Raw genomic sequence first — 24,953 nt, forward strand, 5'->3', positions numbered from 1 at the left:
TGATTTGGGTGAAGATTTACAGAGTAAATTCACTTTTCATACAGCAGTTCACATGATATACTTTGTCTCATGTCATTGACCAAAATTTACAATGCCACAGCTCCCCTCCCACTTCCTCCCCATAGTTACCTCTTCCCAGTGTCCATCCCTCCATGCTCTTCTGCGCCCTGAGCTGTCTCCCTGTGCATAATAAGCAGCCCTAAGGATGGACTTTTTCTTAAAGCTTTCAGGGAGCACCAGTGTTGGAGAGTTCATTTGACAATGGGAAGCCCAACAGGCTTGCGTTGTGTTGTCCTGGGGCAAGTGTCTTCTGGATTTAGTATGTAGACACCCCCCGGTTTTCTAGAAGGAGCTGCTTTAGGCACAGTCCAGTAAATGGTGGGCAGAGCCATCAGGTTCACTTCCTGGTGGTAATTTTGTTTACTTCTGGAGGAGCTGCTGGGATGGCATGCTGGCGGACTTACTTTGGAGGGTTAACTGATATGGAAGTAGAAGACATGCCTCCTGATACGTCCTGCTTGTAGACCTGGAAATGGCAAAAGAAAGCTAGGGTCAGAGTTTGTTTCCTGAGGAGGGGGAATAAAATTAGACTTCCATCAGGTAATCTGAACATAGGCCTATTTTTATGCCTCAGATTCTTCTCTGAGGCCCCCGGCATCCCTTTCTTTGTTAAGTCTCTCTCCAGTGTGATTGGGACAAAATGTTCTCCGTTTAATGTGCTGCACCTTCGACTTGGGTGTCTTTAGAGGGACTTCGCTGGGTCTGCTAACTCAGTGTTTTCTGGCGACTTAAGCTGTTGATGACAGCTGTACTCCTAGGCTGTCAGAGCACAGAACCTGGGCCACGTGTGGTTCTCTCGGGCTCATTCCTCTGAGGTTCCTGACCGTAGTTGGTGATCTCCTTATGCCAAGTTATTTGAGATGGACTTGAACTATAGTTTACACTGAGTCTTGTGGAGAATGAATGATTTAGGTCTTGATGTATTAGGTAAATAACTATGTTTTGGGCTCAGTGGACACTGGGTTGACAATATCTGATCCGGGCACCCTCTTTTCAGATCGCTGCGGAACCTGCTTGACGGTGAGATGGAGCATTCTGCCGCACTCCGACAGGAGATCGACACGTTGAAAAGGAAAATGGCCGAGCAGGAGGAGAGGCACGCTGGGAAGGTCCAGGCGCTGGCCAGGTAGGGGGCGGCCCGGTGGGATGGAGAGGCTTGGCCAGAACCCCTTTACACCCCTTTTACTAACACCTTCTAATGAAAAAAAAAAACAATCGATGGTGGCAAACGAACACAACATTGTATTTGAAGTTTTTACTTATTTCATGGAATGGAAAAATGTTTGTATGGATGGCTCAAAATATAAAAGGTACCAAAGATGAAACTATGCACTTCCCTCTTTTGTCCCCAGTCCCCTGGTTTGCTTCCTGGAGGTGGTCATTGTTCCTGGTCCCAGAGGTCATCCGTTCTTTGTTGTTGTTGGGTGCTGCTAAGTTGATTTTGACTCATAGTGACCCCAAGTCACACATTCAGGGGTGTGGGTACACAAGGTTTTTTTCTTTTCCCTTTTCCCCCTCTTCCCTTGCAAGGGGTGCCCATCTTTTTTTTTTTTTTTTGCCAGCGCAGGGTACTTCACTGACTGCCACAGAGTTCATTTAATTTCACCACCAAGAGGCAGGCAATATCCTGTTACTGACATTGCCCCAGTGACTGACCTTCGGGTTGCTCATTCTGTTCCTATGTGAGAATATTTGTTGGGAAGGTTCCTGGAAGTGGAGTTGCTGGGTCAGAATGCCCTGTATTCGCAGGTGGGACAGCGATCTCAGATGGCTCTCCGTGGAGGCTGTGTTAGTTCGTTTCCTTGAGCTGCTGCAGCAAGATACTGCAAAGTGGGAGCCTTGTGAGACCAGAAATGCGCTGTCTCACGGTCCAGGAGGCTGGAAGTCTGAGCTCGGGTTGCTGGCCAGGTTGATTTCCTCTGATGGCTCTGAGGGAGGAAATTGGTTTCCCGCTTCACCCCTAGCTTCTGGTGATGGCTGGCAGTCCCTGGGGTTCCTTGACTTGGCGTTGGGTGCTGCTGCGTAGATTTTTCTCCTCCCAGTGACCTCGTGTGACGGAAACTGCCCCCTAGGGTTTCTTAGGCTGTGATCTTCATGGGAGTAGGTGACCCGCTCTTTCTTCCTTAGAGCTGCTGGGTGGGTTTGAACTATCAACCTCTTTGCCAGTAGCCAAGCTTAACCATTGTGTCGCTCCAGATCTCGTGATTCCATCCTCCCATGGATGGCCTTCTGTGTGTCTCTTCTCTTTTATAAGGACACTGCTCCGCTTGGGGTAGGACCCACCGTACTGCACTGTGACCTCACGCTAACTTAAGTGAGCACGTCTTCAAAGACCCCGTTTCCAAACAAGGCCACGTTCACAGGTACTGAACTGGGACTTCAACGTATCTTTTCTGGGGATACATTTCAACCCAGAGCAGGACCAAGGCACTATGTGGTCCCCAGAAACTTGCAAGGGGACCTCCTTCTGCCTGCAGTGCTCATAGTGTGGGTCTTGATAATACCACTGGTGAGGTGTGGGGCTGGCAGGATGCTTCCCATTTATTTGCATTTCTCTAACACTCTAGTTGAGCCTCTTTAAGAGACATCTTTACTTCCTAAGTCACTGTGATGTTAGATACCACAGCTCTCACACCTGCTGATGGTAGACTGATGAAGTAACTTTTGGGGCAGAGAACGAAGTTCCCTGAGCCACTAAAAAGAAGATGGCAGACCCTTATCCACCAACACCGAACTGTCTCTGAGATTAAGATAGAACGTTTCTGTTTTAGTAAGGAAAAAATAACGCAAACTCCCAAAATCGCAACTCCCCTAAAAAATCCTTGCTTACCTGATTTGTCTGTGCTTGGAATCTGTACCCTGTCATCTGTTAGTCTGCATTTTGCGGTGTTTGTTATCCCAAAAGCGGCCTTCACTGTCTCCAATAGGTTTTTATTGGTAACCATTTTCTTAATATCTGGATATAGTATTTCATGGAGTTAATGTGCCATATTGGAGTCCCTGATGGTACAGAATGGTTGAGCGCTCACTGAAAGGTTGGCAGCTCGAACCCACTCAGAGGCACCTCAGGAGACAGCCTGGCGACCTGCGTCTGAAAGGTCACAGCCTTGGAAACCCGGGGAGCAGTTTCCCCTGCACACGTGGGGTTGCCATGAGTGAGGACCAACTTAATGGCAATTAATAACAAAACCAGCACTCCATTTCGAATTACCCAGTCTTGGTTCATGGTCACTTGGGCTGTTTCTAGTCCTCATCGCCACTCCTGTTTTAGGTAAGGTAAACAGTATGGTTCCAGAAGAGAAATGCAGTGCAATTCTATAAGGGAGGTGACAGAAATCCTTGCTGGTTCTTTGAAATCACTTTTAAATAACATCAGGAGATACGTGTGCTTGTGGATGTGCGCAGAGGATCCAGAATGAAGTGAATTTACAGCAGCCATTGCTGTCTTCATCCTGGTACATGATGTGGACGCCACTATGAGGTGGTTAGGAAGTGTAACCAGAAGCTGGGACAATGATCCCATATTTAATTTCTGTTGTTTGGGGTTCTCTCCTTTCTTCCTGTTTTACAGTGACATCTCCAGAGCGCAGAGACAGGGTGTATAATCAGCAGTTACATGCTTCGCTGGGCGTTTTCCCCCAGACCACCTTCTGCCTGGCCACACAGGGGCGTTCTGTGCCATAATTGCATTTGATGTTCACAGTAAAGACTGACGTCTGGAGTGGCTCTGATTCTTCATCAGCTCAGACAGAGGCTGTTTCCTGCCATGTTAATGGATTGTTTTGGGAGTCAGCTCAGGCTTGAGTCCTGCTCCATGACTTGCAGAGCGTGTGTTTCTGGGTGATTTGCTTGACTTCCGCCATCATGTGTTTCCTCATCTGTGAACTGGAGAGGATAGCGTTGCCTTCTCCATCTGGGAGGACTGAGTGGAGAGGAATGCATGAGGAAAGGTGTAAGGCCTGGGATACCAGCAAGCTCTTTCAAGTGTATTATATTGTAAGTGTCTTTTAATAATTGACCATTCGTGGGGAAATCTCAGCCAACAAATGGATAAGGATAAAATAGTTTCTTAACCAGGCAGTTTGATAAACTTCCCATTTAAACAGTGGGTCACTAAGAGGTCAGGGTGCCCAAAAGTTTCCAGTTTGCCGGTAGAAGGCGCCTCTGTACCAAACACATGAGTCCTTCACAAGGACATGAAAGGAAGGGCGTGAACAGAGCAGCTGGATTTGTACGTTTCAAACAGTTGGACTGCTGACTTACTCCAGATGATTGACCTCTCCCATCTCTCGAACGTGATTCCTGCTTTTGCCCACAAAAAGGCAGTCAGTGTTGTTGGGCAGTGACGTCCCTGGCCAGTGGTCGTTAGGGGGCTGGGGGTGCCATATGTAGTCTGGGTGCAGTTAAGATGGGGCAGTGACGCATCCCTGGCTAGAAGGCAAAGCCTGTGTGTGCATTGGGCCCTCCCTGTTCCAGGCCCAGTGTGGTCAGGTTGAAATTTCCTAATGCAGATGTTTAGCCTAATGGTTTAGAGCATAGGTCCTGTCATCAGACAGCAGGAGTTATCATGGCTTTACTGCTTACTAGCTGTGTGACCTTAGACAAGTTACTTAACCTCTCCGAATCTCAGCTCTCTTAGTCACAGAATGGGGATTAGAATACAATCTACCACATAAGAGTTGTTGCATGAGTAAAATGAGAGGCCCTGTGTTAGCTCTGTGAATGTGCTTAATAAGTGCTTGATAAATGTTCACTATCACTGTCATTTTTCCTTAATGGAATACTTACATCACTAAGAAATTTTGCCACATCAAAAGTTATATTTTAATGGCAACACTGGAGAAAGAATTAAGAGCTGGAGTATTTCAGACTGAGAGAAATGAAATGACTTTTGCTGAAGTATTCTGATACTACAGTTATCTGTGTGTGTGTTTGTTGGCTTTGTGTATATAGTTCTAAAATTGCAACATCACTAAGAAAATCCAGCATTTGATTCCATGTTTGTTTTGCTCAAAAGTAATTGCCTGTCTTCCCTGCTGTCATGACTCAACAAAGAGCAAGGCCGTGCCGCAAGCCCAGTGTTTTCTGGCCCCAACTAGGGTCCTGACAGGCAAGTACTGTAATGAGTAGTAGTTTAGGTTATGTCAGTCTCAGTCCATCAGTAATTGATTGCCTTATTTCCTATTTCATTAAGAAAACTCAAGCTTGGAGGCAGATGTTACAAGAAAGAGGACACAAAGTTCCTTGAACAGAGCCTTGGGGGAAAGCGGTGTTGCTGGATTATTGTGGGGATGTTCTCTGATTTTGCTCACTGTGTTTGCAATCTCTTGCTTTGTGACAAATTAGCCCCAAAGTTGACAGCCTGAAGCAGCAAACGTTTATGATCTTCCACAGTTGCTGAGTCAGGAATCTGGGAAGGACTTACCTGAGGGGTTCTGGCCTGGGTCTCTCAGTAGGTCACAGTCACACTGTTGACCCAAGCTGCTGTCATCTGAAGGGTGCACAGGGGCTGGTGGGCTGCTTGCATGCTCACTCATGGTGCTGTTAGCAAGAGGCGTCTGCTCCTTGCCAGGTGGGTTTCTCTGTAGGGCTAGTTCCAACATAGCTGCTGGCTTCCCAGGGTGAATAAGAGCAAGTGAGAGCATGTCTGTGGTGAAGGGAGCTTCTTTATGTGGCCTTTTTCCCTGGTTCTTTGGAAAAACAGCTTGAGAGCTTTCTCCCCTCAACCCTGGGGCATTACCTTTGCCCTAGTTTTCTACTCCAGGGGGTTAGTTACTTTTGTCCAGGTAGGTTGACAGTTCTTGAGTAAACTGTAAACAACTTGTGGTTTGATACTTACTGTCTGGCCCTGAGCTGCAGCCTGCCCTGTGATTGGTATGCGCCTTGCAGGGACTGGCCAATAGATTGTGAGAATTAAGTGTCTTGAGTCTACTATGCAAATGAATTATCTATGTCCTACTGAGAGGGGATTGGTCAGTTCATGGCCCTGGTGGGAGGACCATGCCTTGAAATTGACAAGGAGTTGTGTCTGTATGCAGCTAACCCCATGGAGGTTTTAGAGACAGAAGGAGGAAGACAGGAAAGAAGAAGCGGAAAAGAACAAGAAGAGAGAAGCGGCAGAGAGAGAGGTGGCAAGGACTCTCCTGTGAGCGCTGTAATGTGAGCCAGTAGCTGTAACACTGAAGACGGCAGCAGACCTAGAGAGGGCCCTGTAGCAGAGCTGATGGCGGGGAGGCCAAAGGCAGAGAAGCCTGTCCTGAGTGGGCCGAGAAGAAGCCTGACGTGAGGGGCCCCGAGGGGAGATGAGAGACCTGTCCCTGCGGTGAAGAAGGGAGACTTTACCTACACGCTTCCTGATCCCAACTTGTACCCCGTTACTTCCTTAAGCCTCTTAACTGTAAGTATGATCTTTGATATCTGTGTGGCCATTGCAATGGCTTGTTGAACCCAGCCCAGAAGTGCTGTGGAAGGGATGGCTGGAGTCAGAATTAGTATAAAGATTGGAGAGTGGAGGTCTGTCTGAGCTGCCCCTCATAGGAATCCACTTTGGGCTGATCCTGGTCATCAGTCCCTCTGAAGTTAGATGGGTTCTGACACAATTACTGTACCACCATTTTACAACATCCAAGATGGACCATAATCTTGGAAATGACCCATGGTCGTTGTTGCTGTGTTCTTTTATGACACTGGCCAACCCTGGTATGCTGTGGGAGAGACACAGGTGAGAGTTACGCAAGGTGGGGTTATTGGGGGCTGTCTTGGAGGCTCCTCCCACACTGATTAGACTTCGGTTTCCTGCTGGGAATTTTCTTTGGTGAACTGTTCTCTTCCGCATTCTGTCCGTGTAGTTTGATGGAGCAAACCCGTGACTACCCCCAGCAGCTTGTTCCATTCCCTTGGCCACCGTGATTGGGTCTCAGACGTTCACGTGGCCAGGCCGATCTGACACAAGCCAATTATAGCATTCTTGAGAGGAAGTGATGTAAGCCAGGAGTTGCAGTCATTGCTGCAACCGGGTGGCAAGATGCCAGCCCCAATGGAGACAGCACAGTGGAGAAGTGGTGGGAGAGAGCAATAACAGATCCTGATGACATCGTTTGAGCTTCTTCCATCGTTTCATTTCAGGAAAGATCCAGCCTTTCCTGAAGCTATTTTACCTCTAGACTTTTCAACTGTGTGAGCCAATCAATTCCTTTTGTTGTTCAGTCATTTTGCCATTGGCTTTCTCTCAGTTACAAGAATTCTGACTAACCAGGCTCCCTTGTTTGATATTAGAGATTGAGGAAAGTGGTGCTTCCTGAGTTGAAGTAAATTGTCCCTTTCGTTAAAACCTGTCGGATCCATGAAGAGACTCCCAGGTCATAGTGATTCACCAGGCGGTGAAATAAAGCAGTCTTGAGGAGAAACCCACAGGATTATTTTACAAAATGCTGCTTGGGGCCTTTTTGTCCTGTCAGAACCAGCCTTTTGTCACAACTGTTCTCTCCTCCTAGGGAGTTCTGATGCAGTAAAAAGAACATGTTAGTAGTTGCATGGCTGGGACGTTCAGTCATCCACTCTGAGCCTCTGGTTGTCATCTGTTTCAACATTTAAAAGGGGTCAGAGTGGTGTGGCTTGGGATGGACTGGACGACGCCCTCTCCTTCCTGTTTATTGTGAGGTGACCTCATGCAGGGTGTGTCATGCTTACTGCTGGACTAGGCGTCCCATCTCTAATCCTTAGCTGGGGAAGCAGCGTAGACATGACTGTGCTCTTGGCTCTGCCACTTGGTCACTTAACTTCTGAAATCTCAGGTTGCCCACCTGTGAAATGAGGGATAACATTTTGGCATGTACTATTAATAAAAGGACCTCTCATGGTGTAGTGGATAAGGCATTTGGCTGCTAACGAGTAGGTCAGTGGTTCAAACCCACCAGCTGCTCTGTGAAAGGAAGATGGAGCAATCCCCTTCCGTAAAGATTTCCAGCCTCGGAAACCCAATGGGGGTTGCTTAGAATCAGAATTGACTCCATAGCAGTGAGTTTGAGTTTTGGAGTTTAGCGTTAATAAAGTATGTGTTACAATTGTATCCTTTCATCATGCTAAGCTTTATTATGTGAAGAAGTACATGGCATCAGGATTGGAGGAAGACTCATTAACAACCTGTGATATGTGGCTGACACAACCTTGCTTGCTGAAAGTGAAGAGGACTTGAAGCACTTATTGGTAAGCGTCAGAGATTACAGTCTTCAGTATGGGTTATACCTCGATGTAAAGAAAACAAAAATCCTCACAACTGGACCAATAAGCGACATCATGATAAATGGAGAAAAGATTGAAGTTGTCAAGGTTTTCATTTAATTTGGATCCATGATCAATGCTTATGGAAGCAGCAGTCAAGAAATCAGATGACATATTGCACTGGGTAAATCTGCTGCAAAAGACCTCTTTTAAGTGTTGAAGAGCAAAAATGTCACTTTGAAGACTAAGCTGTGCCTAACGTAAGCTATGGCATTTTCAATTGTGTCATGGGAGCTCTGGTAGCACAGTGGTTAAGGCATTTGGCTGCTAACCAAAAGGGTGGTTTAAACTCATCAGCCACTCCGTGGGAGAAGGATGAGGCAGTCTGCTTCCATAGAGATTTAAAGCTTTGGAAGCACTATGGAGCAATTCTACTCTGCCCTGCAGGGTCACTGTGAGTCAGAATTGACTAAATGGCAGTGAGTTTGGTTTTTATTTTTGTTTTGTTTTGTTTTTGTAAACATGTGAAAACAGGACAATGAATAGGGGAGTGAAGAAGATGGAAGAAGAATTGATACATTTGAATATTATGGTGTTGATGAAGAATATTGAATATATACCTTGGACTGGCAGAAGAGCAAGCAAATCTGTCTTGAAGAAGTACAGCCAGCATGTTTCCTAGGAGTGAGGGTGGCTGGGCTTTGTCTCTCGTACCTTGGCCGTGTCATCAGGAAGGACCAGTCCCTGGAGAAGGACATCACGCTTGGTAAAGTAGAGAGCAGAAAAGAGGAAGACCCTCACTGAGGTGGATTGACACAGTGGCTGCAGTAGTGGGCTCAGTTATAGCGGCAATTTTGTGGGTGGTGCAGGCCTGGGCAGTGTCTCGTCCTCTCAAGAATGCCATAATTGGTCCTTTTCAGATGAGGTTGGCCACATACAACCCTATAGAGCTGCCATGAGTTAGTACCTAACAACAACAACAACATTAACATGCTTTTTGGTGGCTGAAACCCAAACCTAATTAGCTTGGGTCAATGAAGGAATTTTTGTGGCTGTAATGGAGAAAGCCAGAAGGGATACCTTTCTCCCGGCATCACTGGACCCACGTGCTCAGGCGACGTCAGCCACTCTCCCTGACTCTCGGCTCTGGGGCCTTGGTGTGGTAGCGTCATTCATAGGCACGCTCCGCAAAGAGCATGAAAGATGGCTTCTGGGGGCACCAAGCTTCATGCTGGAGTCAAAGGGAAGAGCCCCCTTTCTCCCAGTGTCCACAGGTAATATTTTAGAAAAGGCTTTTTTAATTGGACATATTGAACCAGGAGTGAGCAGAAAATCATGATCAACAGCCTGACAGATCCTCAAGTCAGAGAAAGGACAGACCAAAAGCATATCATACTTTTTTTTTTTTTTTTTTTTTTAAACAAGCTAACGATTCTGCCTCGGAAACCCAAGGAAGGCTTGCCATGAGCTAGGACTGCCTCGACAGCGGTGAGTTTGGGTTTTCACTTGAGTGATTCTAGAAGGAGAAGAGATCTTGTGCTCTGCTCCTGTCAAGATTGCCTAGGCCTAGAAAGCCCTCCAGGGCAACTCTGCTCTGTCATACAGGGTTGCTGTGAGTTGGGATCGACTTGATGGCAGAGAACAGCGATGACCCTAAGTAAAGCACCCGGTGTGTAGCTCCAGGTCCACTGTGAGTCTCGGTAACTGTCTCATTCCTTCGTCTTGGCTGGTGCTTTGGGTGGCAAGGGACGCTGAGGCGAGGGCAGAGCCTCGTGGGCCCTCCCGTTGTTCACGCTTCCCTGTGTAATGAGCATTCAGTCCCTTTGGTCTTCATTTTACCTCCCGCTCCTCCTGCTGTAATTTTCCCAGCCCTGCCTGCCCAGCGTTGTGTCCCTTTGTTTATTTGTCCCTGTTGAGCTGTTGTGACAATGTCTTGAATGTGAGACTGAGCCATGGCCTGCACAGTCTGCAAGGGAAGGTCAGACGAGGGCCTCAAGAGCTCACTCATGCAGCCCTGAGAGACCTTTATTGACTTTTGATGAAGGCTTTCAATCTTGCTTTCTGCCTTTAGGCTCGGTCTCTCCTTTTTTTTTAATGATTAGAGTAATAGGAAGACTGTGCCCTTTGTGAAAAAGGCCAGTAAATGTGTTGAGTGTCCATCAAAAGACAATGACTGCCTCTTTATCACAAGAGGCAAATGGTCAGAGTTGAGAAGGCCAAGCATGGGACCAAAGCGTGAATTCTGAGCCTGTCCTGGGTCTAAGGATAGCCTTTGGAACCAGTGGTTTGTGCCTTATTATTGCCATCTCCTCAGCTGCAGTACATACGTTGACAGGGAAAACCAATAGTTTTCCTCCCGTTGCCAGCTCTGACTGAGAGTGGCTATCTGAGATTCCTGGTTGAGAGGATTCTGGATCTCATTTGGGCTCATCAGGAGAGAGTGCTTTATTGATTAGCAGTGTCTGCCATGCTCACTGCAAGGAGATGTGATGGCAGGCATGCTCAGAACTTGCCATCCCTGTGTTAGTGCTGATGGAGCAGTGGGAACTGAGGTGAACTCTCAAGGCCAAGATGGTGGTGGTGGTGTACATGAGACTGAAGAAGGGAGACTGAGCCATTCCTTTACAGAACCCCCGTCGTTTGGTTCTGTCTGGCAGAAGAAACATGCTGTGGAAGAGTAGCTTAAGTTCACCGTATAAAACAAAACCAAACTTTGCACTAAGGGTGAGTAAAGACCGAAGTAGACCCAGGTTTGGTCTTTGTGTCCCTCAAAAATTAGTATGTGCATTGTGTCTTATTTTAAAAGCGTGTGTCTGTGGATTATGAGAAGGGTTCTTTCATTCACAGAAGAGTTGCTATAGTGGACATTGTACCGCCTTCCAAACAGCCCTCCCCTACACTTCTCCCACACTAGGGTATCAGCCATGCTTGATGTTTTTCTTGGTTGTTGGTAGTGATCGAACCCTCCCAAGGGTTCAGCCCTGATTTATTTAATCTGATCAAGATAATTCTGCCTTCTTTTCACAGTTGGTTCAGGTAACCAAGCCTTCACTTACTGGGGGTGTGGTTGGACTTGCTGCAGGAAATAGGCACGTGATCTACACTGGCCAAGGAGATGTGGTCAAATGTTTGCTGAGAAGTTTGGAGGAAGATGATTCCTTGTCTATTGGTGGTTGAGGAGGCTCCTCCTTTCGGACCATGTGCTGTGAGGGTGTACACACTGGAATTGCTTTAGCAGCTTCACCGCCATGAGACAGATGGACTTAGAGTGAGGCTAATGCCTCATCGTGGACTGGAGAGGCATGTGAGAGAATTGAGCCTTACAGCATCACTGGGCTGCTGAATTCCCTTCTCTTGGAACAGATCTCCCTTTCAGAGTTGTTCAGTTACGTGGGCCAGTAACCCCCCTTTGCTGTTTCAGCCACTTTGAGCTGACTTTTCTGTTTCTTGTTACATCACCAACACTCACTGATGCAGAAGGCTTTGCTCATCAGCCTTCCTGCTGTTTTGGAGCCCTTGGCCAGGGACTGGGCCCTGTTGATGGTGAATTTGGGCATTATCTGTTAAGTTCCTGCTGTGTGTTCCACGGCCTCCTGTCTCTCCTTGGGCCTGCAGCTTCCTTCCCAGGTTTGCTGGCTCTTCCACTGGACCAAGTCCCATTAGCTGAGTGAGTTGTGTCTCTTTGTCACCCTTTGGCACATCCTTGTCATTAGCCTTATTATTGTCTTTAATGACTTACATCAGCCAGCCAAGGATGTTTGAGTGTATGGGATGGGACTGGTGTATAAGGACAAGGCACACATGTCAGGGCAGGAGATTGATGGCTCAGGAGGGACAGTTTTTCCAAAGTGTGGTGCTGTGGAAGTGCAGTGACGGATGGGTTGTTAGTTAATGTTCGCATGTTCACCTGTTGGTTCAGTCATCAGATGTTTCCTGCACTGTGTGGAGCTTTGTCAGAGGTGATGAAGATAGAGCTGCTCTGACCCTGCCGTTGGTGGTTGGCACTGAGTGAGTTATGACTTGGGACAGCTGTGTGTGCAGAGTAGAACTGTGCCCCATGAGGTCGTCAAGCCTGTAACCTTTTGGAAGCAGATTGCCAGGCCTATCTTCTGACGCTTCTGATCTCTGTTATTGTTGAGTGCTGCCAAGTCGGTTCCAACTCGTAGCAACTCCATGTGCACAGAATGAAACCCCGCCAGCCCTGCGCCCTCCCCGCAGCCGCTGTGTGCGAGCCCATTGTCGCAGCCACCGTGTCCGTCCATCTCGTCGATGGCCTTTCTCTTTTTCACTGACTCTCCCTCTCCCAAGCGCTATGCCTTCCTTCAGCGACTGGTCCTTCCTGATAACCTCTAAAGCAAAACCAAACCCATTGACATTGAGTCGATTCCCACTCCTCGTGACTGTAGGACAGCCCTGTAGGGTTTCCAAGGCTGTGAATCTTTATGGAAGCCACCTGTGTGGCCTGCCTCATCTTTCTGCCACAGAGTGTCTGGTGGGCTTGACCCTTTTGGGTAGCGTCCCAGCCCCAGCCGAGCTCCTTGATAACCTCTTAGCACTGATGCTCATGGGAAGGGTGTGTGACCTTTTGGCTGAGGGTCACATGCGCTCTGGTTGAGTTGGCCTTGATTGCTGTTATGGCCAGGAATTGATTCTGGAATCACAGCCACCCTGTGTGACAGAGTGGAACTATCCCTTGGGCTTTCTTGGCTGTAATGTTTATGGAAGCAGATTGCCCGGTCTTTCTTGTATAGAGCCACTGAGTGGATTGGAACCGGCAGCTTTTCTTTTAGCAGCTGAGTGCTTAACCCTTGTGCTGCCAGGGCCCCTCAGTCTTAGGCGGAAGCACAGTGTGATGAGTTTGAGCCCTGCCTCTCAGGGCAGGGTCTGGGATGAGGCTAGGGAGGCGTGTAGGATGTAAAGTCCCAGGAAACACCCACTCACAGGGACATTCGTTTCCGTCACGTCTAGATGTGTGATCTCAGATGGTTCTTTAACCCCTAGTGCTTCTCATCTAGAAAACAAGCTAATAGTGGTCTCTCCCTTGCAGACGTTATACAAGAGATCGTGCGTGAAAAGCTATACGTACCAGGCCCTGCGTAAGTGCTTAGTAAGCCTGCCGTGGTGATTATTGCTGGTGTTGTGAAGTGCGTGATTGCTCCATTTTAGGGCTGCCAAGAGCCCTTCTTCTGGAGTTCGCCTAGACTCTTCTTGCTGCAGTGGCATGAACTTTCCCCTGAAGAATCCTCTGGCTCTGGGTGGACGAGCTGGATAGTTACTGAGACTTTGCCCTGAATAACAGTCACCTGGAGAGTTTCTTAAAAGCCACCTGTCCCGGCAGCGACCTGCAGAGCAATTAACTAGAGGTGAGACCCAGGCTTTTCAGGTCAGCTCCAATGTGCAGCCAAGGGTGAGAGCCAGGGGCTTAGAGCAGCGCTTCTCAAAATTACCTGTATTCACAAAGCCCCTGAGGATCTGCTGGAATCCAAATTCTGATTCAGGACGTCTGGGCTGTGTCTCTAACATGCTCCCAGGTGGTGCTGTGGCTGCTGGTCTGACTGGCAAGGCCTTACCATTGTGGCAGTGAACCTGAAAGGGTAGACCTGCCTGTGTCTGGAAGCCCTCAGGTGGGCTCTCAGTGTTGCAATGGCATTTGAGACTTTTATTGGGAGGTAAAATATTTTTGTTGGATGTCGGGTTTGAGGAATACAGAGAATACTGTGGCCCACTACTGGAATTAATCAGCAACACTGGCCACTTTTGCTTTAGATTTTATTTGTAAATGGACCCTAAACAGCACGGAGACTTGCTTTGAGGTGCTGACGGATTTGCTTACGTGATCCAGGGCCCGGCATCTGGCTGTGCTCTCACCATTGAGTTGAATGCTTCTAGGTTACTATGGCCACGGGAAGGAGCTATGACGGGCTTCCCCGTGACTGGCCAGCCGGAGGTTTCTTGAGACAGTGCTTGTTCCCCTGCTTGAAAAATTGACCTTTAAGTTGGAAAGGCAGCAGTGCAAGCTAAATGGAAAAGTTCCCAAACCACTACTCTAGCCCACTCGCTTTTTCCATTCTTCTTTATCCATTGAAGTATAATTTTTACATAATTACGTCACCATTAGTATTCTTTGTGTTGTATGAATTACATTCTGTATATTTTATCACATCTTCTTATGTTTCCACATAGATTTCCAATTATGTTTAAATAGGTTTATTCACCCTGCACATGAAAGTGATAGACAAGATACCATACTTCAGTGTAGAAAGAGCGGAAACGTTTAAAGAAGAAAATCACCCATCACCCCTGTGCTTGGGTACTGTTACTGTTAATGTGTTGAGGAATTTTATTCCTGTTTATTTTATGTGTACATTCGTTTCACATACTTCAGTTTACTCTGAAGCTCTAATCAAGATACTTCTTTGAAAAATGGTTGAGTCGTAAATGCGTCACTTTTGATACCCGTTTGGATGGCCGCCTTTCTTCCATCATTCCCTGTTACTCACCATTTAGGTTGTATCCAGTTCTTTGCTTTCCCTCTTATAGAAGTAGTGTTTCCGTGAGCATATTTTTCATAACCACCCCCTCCTTTATTTAAAAAAAATTTCTTAAAGTGGATTCTAAAAGTAGAATCTCCACATTAGAAGGTAAGAGTATAAAGGTTCTTGATGCATTTGACAACATCCTTTTCAAGAAAGAAGTCTTACCACAGTGTGTGTGGGAAGGCCTGCTACCTTATCAATTTGTTAAAAAATTGTAGTCAAATGTATACATAACAAATCACTTGCCAATTCAACAGTGTTTACATGCATAATTCAATGGCATTATGTTTACCACGTTGTACAGCCATTACTGCCATCCTTTGCAGATTAGTCCACCAGCGTTAACTGAAACTCAGTGCCTAAGCAATGACTCCCTCCCTTTCTCTCTCCCATCCCCACTAATAACCGTTGGTCTCTATACGCTCATCTGTCATTTTGTGATTGCACCTTGTCATTTAAAAAATAAAATTATTCTGTTGTTGAGAATATACACAGCCAAACATACACCATTCAACAGTTCTTACGTGTACAAGTCAGTGACGCTGATTAAATTCTTTAGTTGTGTAACCATTATCACCCTCTTTTTGTGAGTTGTTGGTTCCACACTACTATAAACTCACTGCCTCCTCAGTTTCCTGTCTGATCCTTTGACTTGCTGCTGTTCATTTGATCCCGTGTTGTTCGGTGCCACTGACTCAGTTCTGACTCCTAGTGACCCCACATACAAAAGAACGAAACCCTGCCCTGCTCCATCCTCACAGCTGTTGCTGTGTTTGAGCGCCTTGTTGTAGCCAGTGTCTCAGTCCATCTTATTGAGGGTCTTCCTCTTTTTCACTGACCCCCTACTTTACCAAGCCTGATGGCCTGCTCCAGGGACTGGCCCCACCTGACAAAGTACATGAGATGAAAATGCACCATCCTTCCTTCTAACCGTTACACTTCTTCCAAGACGGTTTTGTTCATTCTTGTGGCATATTTAATATTCTTCACTAACACCATAGTTCAAATGCATCAATTCTTTCTCCATCTCCTTTATTCATTGTCCAGCTTTTTTTCCTTTAAGATCACCTTGTCATTTTTAATTGTTTATTTGGTGGTTTCCGTGTGCATTACTCTTTGGTCTGCTTCTGGTCTTCTCTGATCCTAGGAAAGCTGAGGTGAGGTTCCTTGTAAATATAGCTCTTTCTCCTCCTTCTGTTCCTTTGCTTAGTGTGTATTCCCAGGAGTGAGATTACAGACAAAGGAGATGAGTGTTTTCCGGGTGCGGTCACATTGAACGAGTGGGAGGAGCCCGTCACGAGAGCTGGGACCGTTGGCTCATCACTCTTCCTCTCTTGGCCCCTGTGTTTGCGAATGTGGAAGGTCAGGGCATCCTTGGCATGAGCATGTTCCCAGATGATGATTTTTGGGGGAGCAGTGACATGGGGTTCCCCTAAAGGTAGCTGAATGAAAATGCCAAATGCGTTAACGTCTAAACTTAGAATTATGGGAGCACCTTCTCAATCGCCACAGAGAGTGGAGAGCCATATACATTCCTTCGTGTCCCTTTCAGAATTTTGCACCTCTCCCTATGAAATGACAGAGGCATAAAGGACAGTCGGGAGGGGAGCATTGTAACCCATTGTCATGAAGTCAGTTCCCACTCACAAGTGACCCCATAAGACAAAGTAGAACTGCCCACAGCGTTTCTAGGCTGGGATCTTTATGGAAACAGACTGCCTGTACGTCTTCCTCCCGTACAGCAGCCGATGGGTTTGAACCTCTCACTTTTTGGTGGCTGGCAGCTGAGCACTTAAGCACTATGCCAGCGGAGCTTGTAGGAGCAGCCTAGCATTTCTTAAAGCAGTCACGCGAAGGGAGAAAGCCATGTGCTTGTTTATTTTCTCTAATGCTTCTAGATTCCAATCAGAGACTCAGGTTTTGTTGATGAACTAAGATCTTGAGAGTGTAAGCAGCAAGGTGTATTTCTGCGACCATCTGTTTTTTGAGCCACGTCCCCATGTTGAATGGCTAAGCGTTAGGCCCATTAGTACCCGGCGCCAGATGTTCCCACAAGCTCTGTACCAAACACGGGCTGGGGCGCTTCATCACGATGTGAAAAATGTGCAGCTGTGAAGGGAGAAGGTTGTGTCTGAAACGTGGCTTGAGCCTGTCGCTTTTCATCGCCAAAGCTCAGAAGTGGGAGGAGATAAAAAATTACCAAAACCAATAAATACGATAGTGCTCCCGTTAAAAGGTTATGATAATTATCCACTGGGGGGGGGGAACGCATTCACCACTGATAAACGCTCCACTTGCCAGTGCGTCTAACGAGAAGGAGGCCGAGACGTGGAAAGGAGTAAATAGGAGTAACAGAATGGCTGAGGGGAATGAAACGGCCCAGGAAACAGAACAATGGGAAGAGACAGTGCTTCCAAGCAAGTGGTAGTTTTTGTGTTCCTTCCAAGCCGTGGTTGAAACAGAACAATGGGACTCACCAACCCAGGGAACCGGCGTCCCTTGCTCAGTTTAACCACCTCGAGTTTCCTCCTTAGCTTGAGAGAGGTAGAATGTGCAACCCGGTTATTTGTCGAAAATAATTTTCCAAACCCTGCCTTTCCGGTACGGTTCAGAAGGTGGCAATTTCCATGTCACTGAACATGGAGCCCGCATCTTGGATACAGCCAGCATGTGAATGCCCTGCAGGCGGTGACATTGGCAGTGACATCATTGCCGAGCAACGTCTCGTTATTCTGGGGCCGGAGCGGGCGCAGCAGGAAGCTCAGCAGAGGGGAGTTATTCTCGGCAGCAGCCGAGGCTGCAGGAGAGGCAGCTGTCAAGGGTCGTGCTGCTGGGAGTTTGCAAAGTCGACTTGTTCACCCAGCAGACAGAGGTGCACTGAGTTGCACCAGGTGCTGTGCACAGACAGCGCGAAGATGTGAGACGCTCGCTGCCGTCACACTGCACCGGCCACCACAGCCATCCTAAAAATGCCCTCATTTCAGGAGAACAATCCTTTCTTCCAAAGCCCCAAATGCAAACCCACTGAGAGCTGGGCCATTCTGGTTGAAGTGGCATCGGGGTCCCGAATGCCATCTTGCAAGCCCTCGGAGGGCTGTTACAGAGCTCCAGATGCCGAGGAGCCCAAGGAGGATCTCGCGAGGAATCCTTTTCCTTTGAGTTCAGTTCCCTCTCGTGTCTGGTAATGTGGAAGGAGTGGCTATGCCTCAACTGCCTCCACACACACACTGCGCATCTCTGCAGTACCTCGGGAGGCTCTTTCGTGTTCCAAGGTTGCTTAAGTTAACCACGGTTAAGCTTATTTGAGTCCTGGTGATGGAATGGTTGAGCACTTGGCTGCTGCATGGGAGAAAGACCCGGCAGTCTGCTCCTGTAAAGATTACAACCTACGAATCCCCATGGGCCAGTCCACTCTGTCACAGGGGTCACTGGGACTCAGAATGACTCAGCAGCCCCCAGCAACAGCAAGAAGCAGCAGCTTATTGGATCTCAGGATTTTTCTCATCATTTGCTCGTTTGTTTGTCAGATTCCTTAGTGCCTCTCTCTCCTTCTCTGTACTTAGTCCACCTTATTCTGACCTACATATTCTTTTTTCCAAAGTCTTACCATCTTCCAGTAAATAATTTGGAGTCCCTGGGTGGTGTACATGGTTCATGTGCACAGCTACTAAGTGAAAGGTTGTGAGTTTCAATCCGCCCAGAGGCACCTTGGATGAAAGGCCTGGTGATCTTGTTCTGAAAACTCTGAGAGTCTGGCCCCTAGTCACCCTTCGAGTCTGGAACTGACCTCACTCCTGTGGCACCTAGCCAAACAACAGACAGACATGTAGAGGGTGAACATTTACATCAGGTAGATACACACTTTAGAACAATCAATCGTGGGAGAACCGTAGGGCAGGGTTTGCACAGGGAGATTTGGGTGAAAGTTTACAGAGCAAATTCAGGAATGCATAGGAAAGAAAGACACAAGGAAGAGGTAACTATAGGAAGGAAGGAGGAAGAGAGCTGTTAGGTTGTGGGGAATTGCAGTCAATGTCAAGAAACAAAATGTGTTTGAACTGCTGTATGGAAAATGAATTTGCTCTGTAAACTTTCACCCAAATTACAATAAACATTAAAAAAAAAAAAAAAAAAAAAAAGGGGAATACCTGCAAGTCACTCAGAATCATTTCCCTTACGTCTCAGTGGCCCAGACATACTTTGCCAGGGATGCTGCAGAATGGGACTTTGGGTTCTCAGGAGGGCACACTGTCCCCCTAAGTAGAACAGAAGGGGAGAATGAGTGTTGGGGAGGCAGGCAGTGGCCTCTGCTCAGGGTCTTGCATGAAACTGTGCACGAGTAACGGTAAATGCATAATTTACTTCATTTTCACCCTGGGTGGTGAGGTAGCTGAAGCTGTGTGCTGTGGTTGTTGGTACATATGACTGCCCCTGCAGTGATTAACAGTAGGGCTTTTCACTCCGATATTGACTCTAATCCCTGTGTTAACTACTTGTTGAACTACTTGTGAACTTGTGCAGGTTACTTTAACCTCTCTGAGCCTCAGCTTTTTAATTCTGTGACATGAGGGTAATGGTAGGGCCTTCCACATGGGTGATGATGAGGATTACTGAGCTAATGCAGGTCAGCATGTGTGGCTTGGTGTCCGAGGCACAGATGTTCACAAACGGAGGGCATTCCATGTTGTCCCATGATTGTTGTTGTAAGCATCTCCAGTCATGCTTGGTTTCTAGGTCTAAGGATCCAAGAGGAGAAGACACCACCTCTGTGTTCCAAAAGCTCCCAGGAGGGCATTCCAGGCCGTTGAGTGGAGAGGACAGTTAGTGCAATGGGAGGGAAGCATGAAAGAGCACAGCGTGTTAAGGATGCTGTCGGGAGCTTGCCGAGCTGCAGCATCGCGTCCTCAGGGCTAGGACGCACTTGGGGAATGGCTAGGAAGGTTCTGGAAGGGCAGCCTGGGTACAGATTCCAGAGGTTCTGGCCCTGGCATCAGGGATCTACTGAAGGCCTTTAAGAAGGGGGCATAATTGATTAGCTCTGTTCTGTGGACAGTTCACCCCCCAGTCTTCATGGACAAAAACCAATCTTGGAGGAGTTGATACTGGGCTGGAGGTTCTTTGGACCATTCGGGCAAGAGAGGGGGGAGCTGGGATCTAAAGCAGGGCCACTGATTGCAGAGAAGAGATGGGCATGAGAAGGGGTAGCATCAACCATGGGTGTGCTTCTGCTTGGTCCTTGATTAGTCAGCCTTCTGCATTGCCTTTGGTACCTGGGATGAGGAAAGAGCAAACACTGCAAATGAGGAATTTACACAGCTCCTGCAGGCAGCTCCTGTCGCAGCAAGGCCTCACTGAGCCTGGTGTTCTCATCGAGAGTGTCTCCTTCATTTCTTAACCTGTGTTCCCCTGAAGCCATTAAGTAGTCGGTCTTCTGCAGAGTGAGTCAGCCCCTGAGTGCTGTGCAGGTTACTGTGGCCACTGAGCTGAGTACCACCCAGTGACTTTGTCTCCAGATAGCCAGTCTAGCCTGCATCTTTTTTCAGTTGCTGGGGTCACAGTGTCAGAAGCCCCCAGGCCATCAGTGGAATTTGTCCCTGGGTCACCAGTGGGGTCACAGCCTATGATTTTCATTCATTTGTGCCGATTAGGGCTACTTAAGGAGCTCTGGTAGCATAATGCCTAAGGCACTTGACTGCTCACCAGAAGGCTGATGGTTCAAACCCACCAGCCACTCCTCGGAAGGAAGACTGGGCAATCTACTTCCGTAGTGATACTGCCTCGGCAACCCAAGAGAGGGGTCGCTATGAGTCGGGGCCGACTCGATGGCACATAACAACAACAACAACAGGGCTACTTAGCAGTGACTCCTTTATCTGAAGTGGAGATCGCTCAGCAGGTGAGTGATGTGACCCTTGAACAGAGGCACAGTTGGACGCACCAGGGAGGCGAGTGTGAGGAGGATGTGACCTGGGTTTTGCTCCTAGGACTAATAGAGACTTGGCGATCTGCTCTCCAGAAGATAACAGCCTAGAATACTCTTTGGGGCAGTTCTACTCAGTCACGGGGGTCTCTGTGAGTTGGAATCGACTGGATGGTACCTGATAGTAACACTGCCTCCAGGCTCTGTGACGAAATCCCTCTGATGGCTACTCATCATGGTTGTCGCCATGACGTTGCATGTGGTGGTGGTTCTGGGGGGTTTCTGTCGTCACATGTATTACCATAGCTTTTCTTTCCCCTGCTGTTGGCTGTTTTTGGTCAAGGGTAATAGTTGAAAAAGGGGCCATGTGACTCATTTTCAGTTGTAAGGAGGGCTGTTCCAGCCTCTAAGGTATTATCTAATTCTGCAGGTGCTAACATGTTTCCTGGCTCAAAGTTCCTAGACCAGCAGGATTGTGTCAGCCTCGTCCAGGTTATGGTGGTGCCATCAGAGCGCTTCAGCTGTGACTTTGCGTGTCTCACCTTACCCCGACATGTTTCCTAATCTTTCTCATGAGCTTTCACAGAAAGTTTTATGTAGCAAAGTGGGGAGACAGGATGACAAATGGCTGAGCTTTAAAATGAAGACAAACAGAAGGTGTTTGTCTGCCGTGCCTCAGCTCTGCTCTGCCTGCTTTGCGTCTGGCTCCCCATGACGGTTTCCTCTTCTGAGAAGCTGAGACTTCTGGGAGTGCGTCACAGGGTCTGTTATGTTAAAGCGTTAAGAACATTTGATGCACAGTCCTCTCTTATTTTTATGGATCTTGACGTATAAATAATTGGAAGGGTTTTTTTCCTCCCCTCTCCTAGTCCTTGCAAGAATGCACAAAGCGCTGAAATAGATGTATCTGCAGGAGAATATGGCAGCGGGCTAACCGTAATTGTCCAGAGAGGGGCAAACAGTATTTAAGTTTGGAGGTGGAAGTTGATCCTCCAGGCCTGAGTGGCTGGAGACAGGAGGAGGTGGGCTTCCCCGTCTCATCTGAGAACCCCTGAGACCAGAGAATGTTGTTCTATCCCTTCTGAGACCCCTGAGACTACAGCAGGTTGTCTTGTCCCCTCTGAGAGCCCCCCCCCCCCACAATTGGGAGTAGGCTTCCCTGTCACCCGTGAGACTGGAGTAGGCTGCCCCATGCTAGTTGAGAGCCCAGATTAAAACAGGCTCTCTTGTGATTCCGGCACCGTGTCCTTTGCTCTGCAGCCTTGGTTTGTAGTGATGTACTTGTGTGCGTCCCTATTGAGGCTTGGAGCCCCAGAGAGAGGCTGTTTCTTCATCATTGTATCCTCACGCTCAGGCTGAATCCAGTGCCTAGCACAGAGCCGATGATTGGCAAGTATCTGAGGAATGAATGAAAGTAGCTCGAAAAAGACGTGTCTCCTTACCAACCCCGCCCCCCCCCGTCCCCGGCCTTCCACCGGCATTCCCTCTGCTGGGATGCCCCATTCTGGACTTGGCTTGTCTGACTCTGTGGGTGCTGAGTCTCAACTTAAACATCGCACTTCTGAGTCCCCGCCCCTGCCCAGGCCACCTGTGCTCCTTGCCACCGTTGATTAGAAGAGAAGACTCCATCCCAGGAAGAAAAGTGTTGTGTAGAAGGTCTGTAACAGTCTGATTAGGTGGCTGTGTGTGCCGGGAAATAGCCTGTGTATTATGTTGGTAGAAGAGTAACTAGGTCAGTCAGTGAATTCAGGAGACACAGAGAACTCAGCAAGCCATTGGGAGGGATAGCTAACAGGCTACAGAATGTTTCTCTTGAGACACAAGGATGAAGTCACCCAGGGACACAGTCATTAACAACTAGGAGAGAAGATCTGGCTTGGATCATGGGGCCCAGACCCCTCTCTTGCCGGGGCTACAGGCCTGCTTCTCGTGGCTGTGTTGCCATCAGTAGGAAGGCTGCAGACAAAGCCTGCAGCCTGTCACCGAGGACCAAATGACAGTGGCCTTGCTCACTCCGTGGGGAGAGAAGGGATGCCATGTGTGAGGTGTCTCATAGAGGCAGAGGCTGCGCTTAGATGGAAAATTCAAGGTGTGGACTGAGCTGGGTGCTTGAGAGCATCTTAGGCCTGGCACTCTCTATGGTTTATCTTACTGCAGTGGCCACAAGCCACACGAACACACCATGTGGTCACGAGTTGGTGGTCTCCCTGTTATGCTGGTGGCACTGCTGCAAGGACGGGCCTGTACGGCCGGGTGGCCCAGCTTGTTCACACGGACCCTTTCATGAGGATGCCTGGGTTGCTAGAGGCTCTGGCTCCTCACTGCCTTGATTGCCCTTCCTGCCCCCGCCCCCCCTCTTTTCGAGGTTATTTTACTGTGTTTTCATGAAGGTTCACACAGCATTTCTACACTAGTTGTTCAGGGACCTCGGCTGCTTTCTTTACAATGTGCGAACATTCTCGTGATTTCCGTTCTGATTGTTCCGTTTGCGTTTATCTGGTTTCTCTGGCCCCTTCCAGTCTCCTCTTTGTTTTAAAGTCATCGTTGACCATGTAGTTTCGTATGGGTGAGTTTTAAGGGAGCACTGCACTTGTGGTGATACCCCTCCCTGCTTTTCGATGTCTGCAGTAGGATTCAAGATGTCCAGTGAAGGTAGAAATGGAGGAAGGTGTCAGTCTATTTTAGCAGAGATCCTAGTGCACAGGATAGTCACCATGTCTGGCTTCACCACTGGATTGTAAGTACTTGGAACTGGGGCCCCTTATTGCTTTTCTAACCCTACGTAGTCTGCAAGGCAGGCCCCAGCATGTACTTAGGTGGGTGGGTGGCCGACTGGGAGAAAGAGCAAAGTACTCTCAAGGCATGGTCTTTTCCCAGGCCTAGGAGAACGGGAGCTCAGGGAGTGGTCCCTCAGGTGTTCAAAACTCCTCATAGCTCCCCTGTGCCAGTGTGGGTAGGGTGGGGTCCATAAGGATGTGTGGCCAAGACCGTGGGTGGCCTTTTAAGTTCTGAGAGGTTGTCCCACTTGTTGGGCTGGGCAGATCTGAGCTCTGCGGCAGAAAGGCAGAGCTTGAGATAAGTACTTGGCTGCAGGCAGTTCCCTTGGAGGTGCTCCCAGGATGCTGTGGTGAGGGAGCAGCGGTAGTGAGATGAGCAAGAGGGGCAGTGAATCAGGTGGGTCTTCTTGAGATGGTTACAAGTGGGCAACTAGAGGGCCCCTGAGGACCAGTTAGAAACCATCTCAGAATTGCCACAGAAGGATGGAGGCTGGGCGTTTATCCACAACGACTTCCATCCGCCATTACCGATGGTTGTCCCTAGAGGTGCTAGCAGTCCCTCCCTGCCTGGCAGACTGTCTGACTGGGGGGCTGAGCCCCAGGGCAGAAAAGTGGAGATGTATGGGGGCTTGACGGGAAGTAGGCAGTGTGCACAGAGTTGGCCACACAGCTGTGTGGAGTCAGAGGGGGGGCTCAGGGCAGAGACTTGGGGACTTCAAGGCTCTTTATACCCTGCTGCTCTTGCTGTCCTGGGGTGGCCAGTGAGGATGGAGTCTCAGTACCTATCCCTGGCCCCTCTGCTCTGCCAGAGAGCTCTGTGGATTGGCCTTGCCATCTCAGACCAGCACTTGCTGTGGTGGTGGTGCCTTAACAGTGGTGGCCACCATCAAATGCCACCCGTGGGCTGGGCCCTCTGTCCAGCCTTCATGTGGAACGGCCACTCGAGGTCTGTGTAGCACGAGGGTGAAGTCGGCATTGCTTTCTGCATTTTTCGGATGAGGAAACAGGCTCAGGTGGGTTATGTGCCTTGCTCAAGTTCATATGCGCCAGTAAGTGAAGGAGCTGGGGGTCGAACCTGCGGCCTCTCTGCTGCAAAGGCTTTAATGGTGCCTGCACGATAAAATCAGGACATCACACAAGGTCATTCTCTGAAAGCGCTTTGTGCTTCTGGCCTTTGCATGTGCTTTGCCCCCTTTGTCTGCCTGATGTGACTTTTCTTAACAGGCTTCTATGCAAGGTCTTCAAGAGTCTGCTCCAGTGTCACCACCTCTGGGAAGCCTCCTTGCTTCTCTCTGGTGCTTCACAGCTTCTTGGTCTTGTCTTGAGATTCCTGTCACATTGCGTTGTCCAACTATTTGACATGTTCTTGAATGCAGGTAACTACCCTGCTGACAGTGTGTGCACCCCAGAGTAGTAGTTGTTGTTACGTGCCGTCAAGTC

General features: G+C 48.4%; 1 protein-coding gene across 1 annotated transcript in view; it reads left to right on the plus strand.

Moving 5' to 3' along the window:
* Positions 1-24,953, plus strand: part of SNX29 (sorting nexin 29) — a 681,105-nt gene that overhangs the window by 176,665 nt on the left and 479,487 nt on the right. Inside the window, exon 15 of the mRNA XM_007939635.2 lies at positions 1,058-1,186. Within this exon, the coding sequence (XP_007937826.2) occupies positions 1,058-1,186 (129 nt within the window). The remainder of the gene's footprint in view (positions 1-1,057; positions 1,187-24,953) is intronic.

The sequence above is a fragment of the Orycteropus afer genome, unplaced genomic scaffold (assembly GCF_000298275.1).
Source record: "Orycteropus afer afer isolate SDZICR_OR568_19922 unplaced genomic scaffold, OryAfe1.0 scaffold00061, whole genome shotgun sequence".
Lineage (NCBI taxonomy): Eukaryota > Metazoa > Chordata > Mammalia > Tubulidentata > Orycteropodidae > Orycteropus > Orycteropus afer.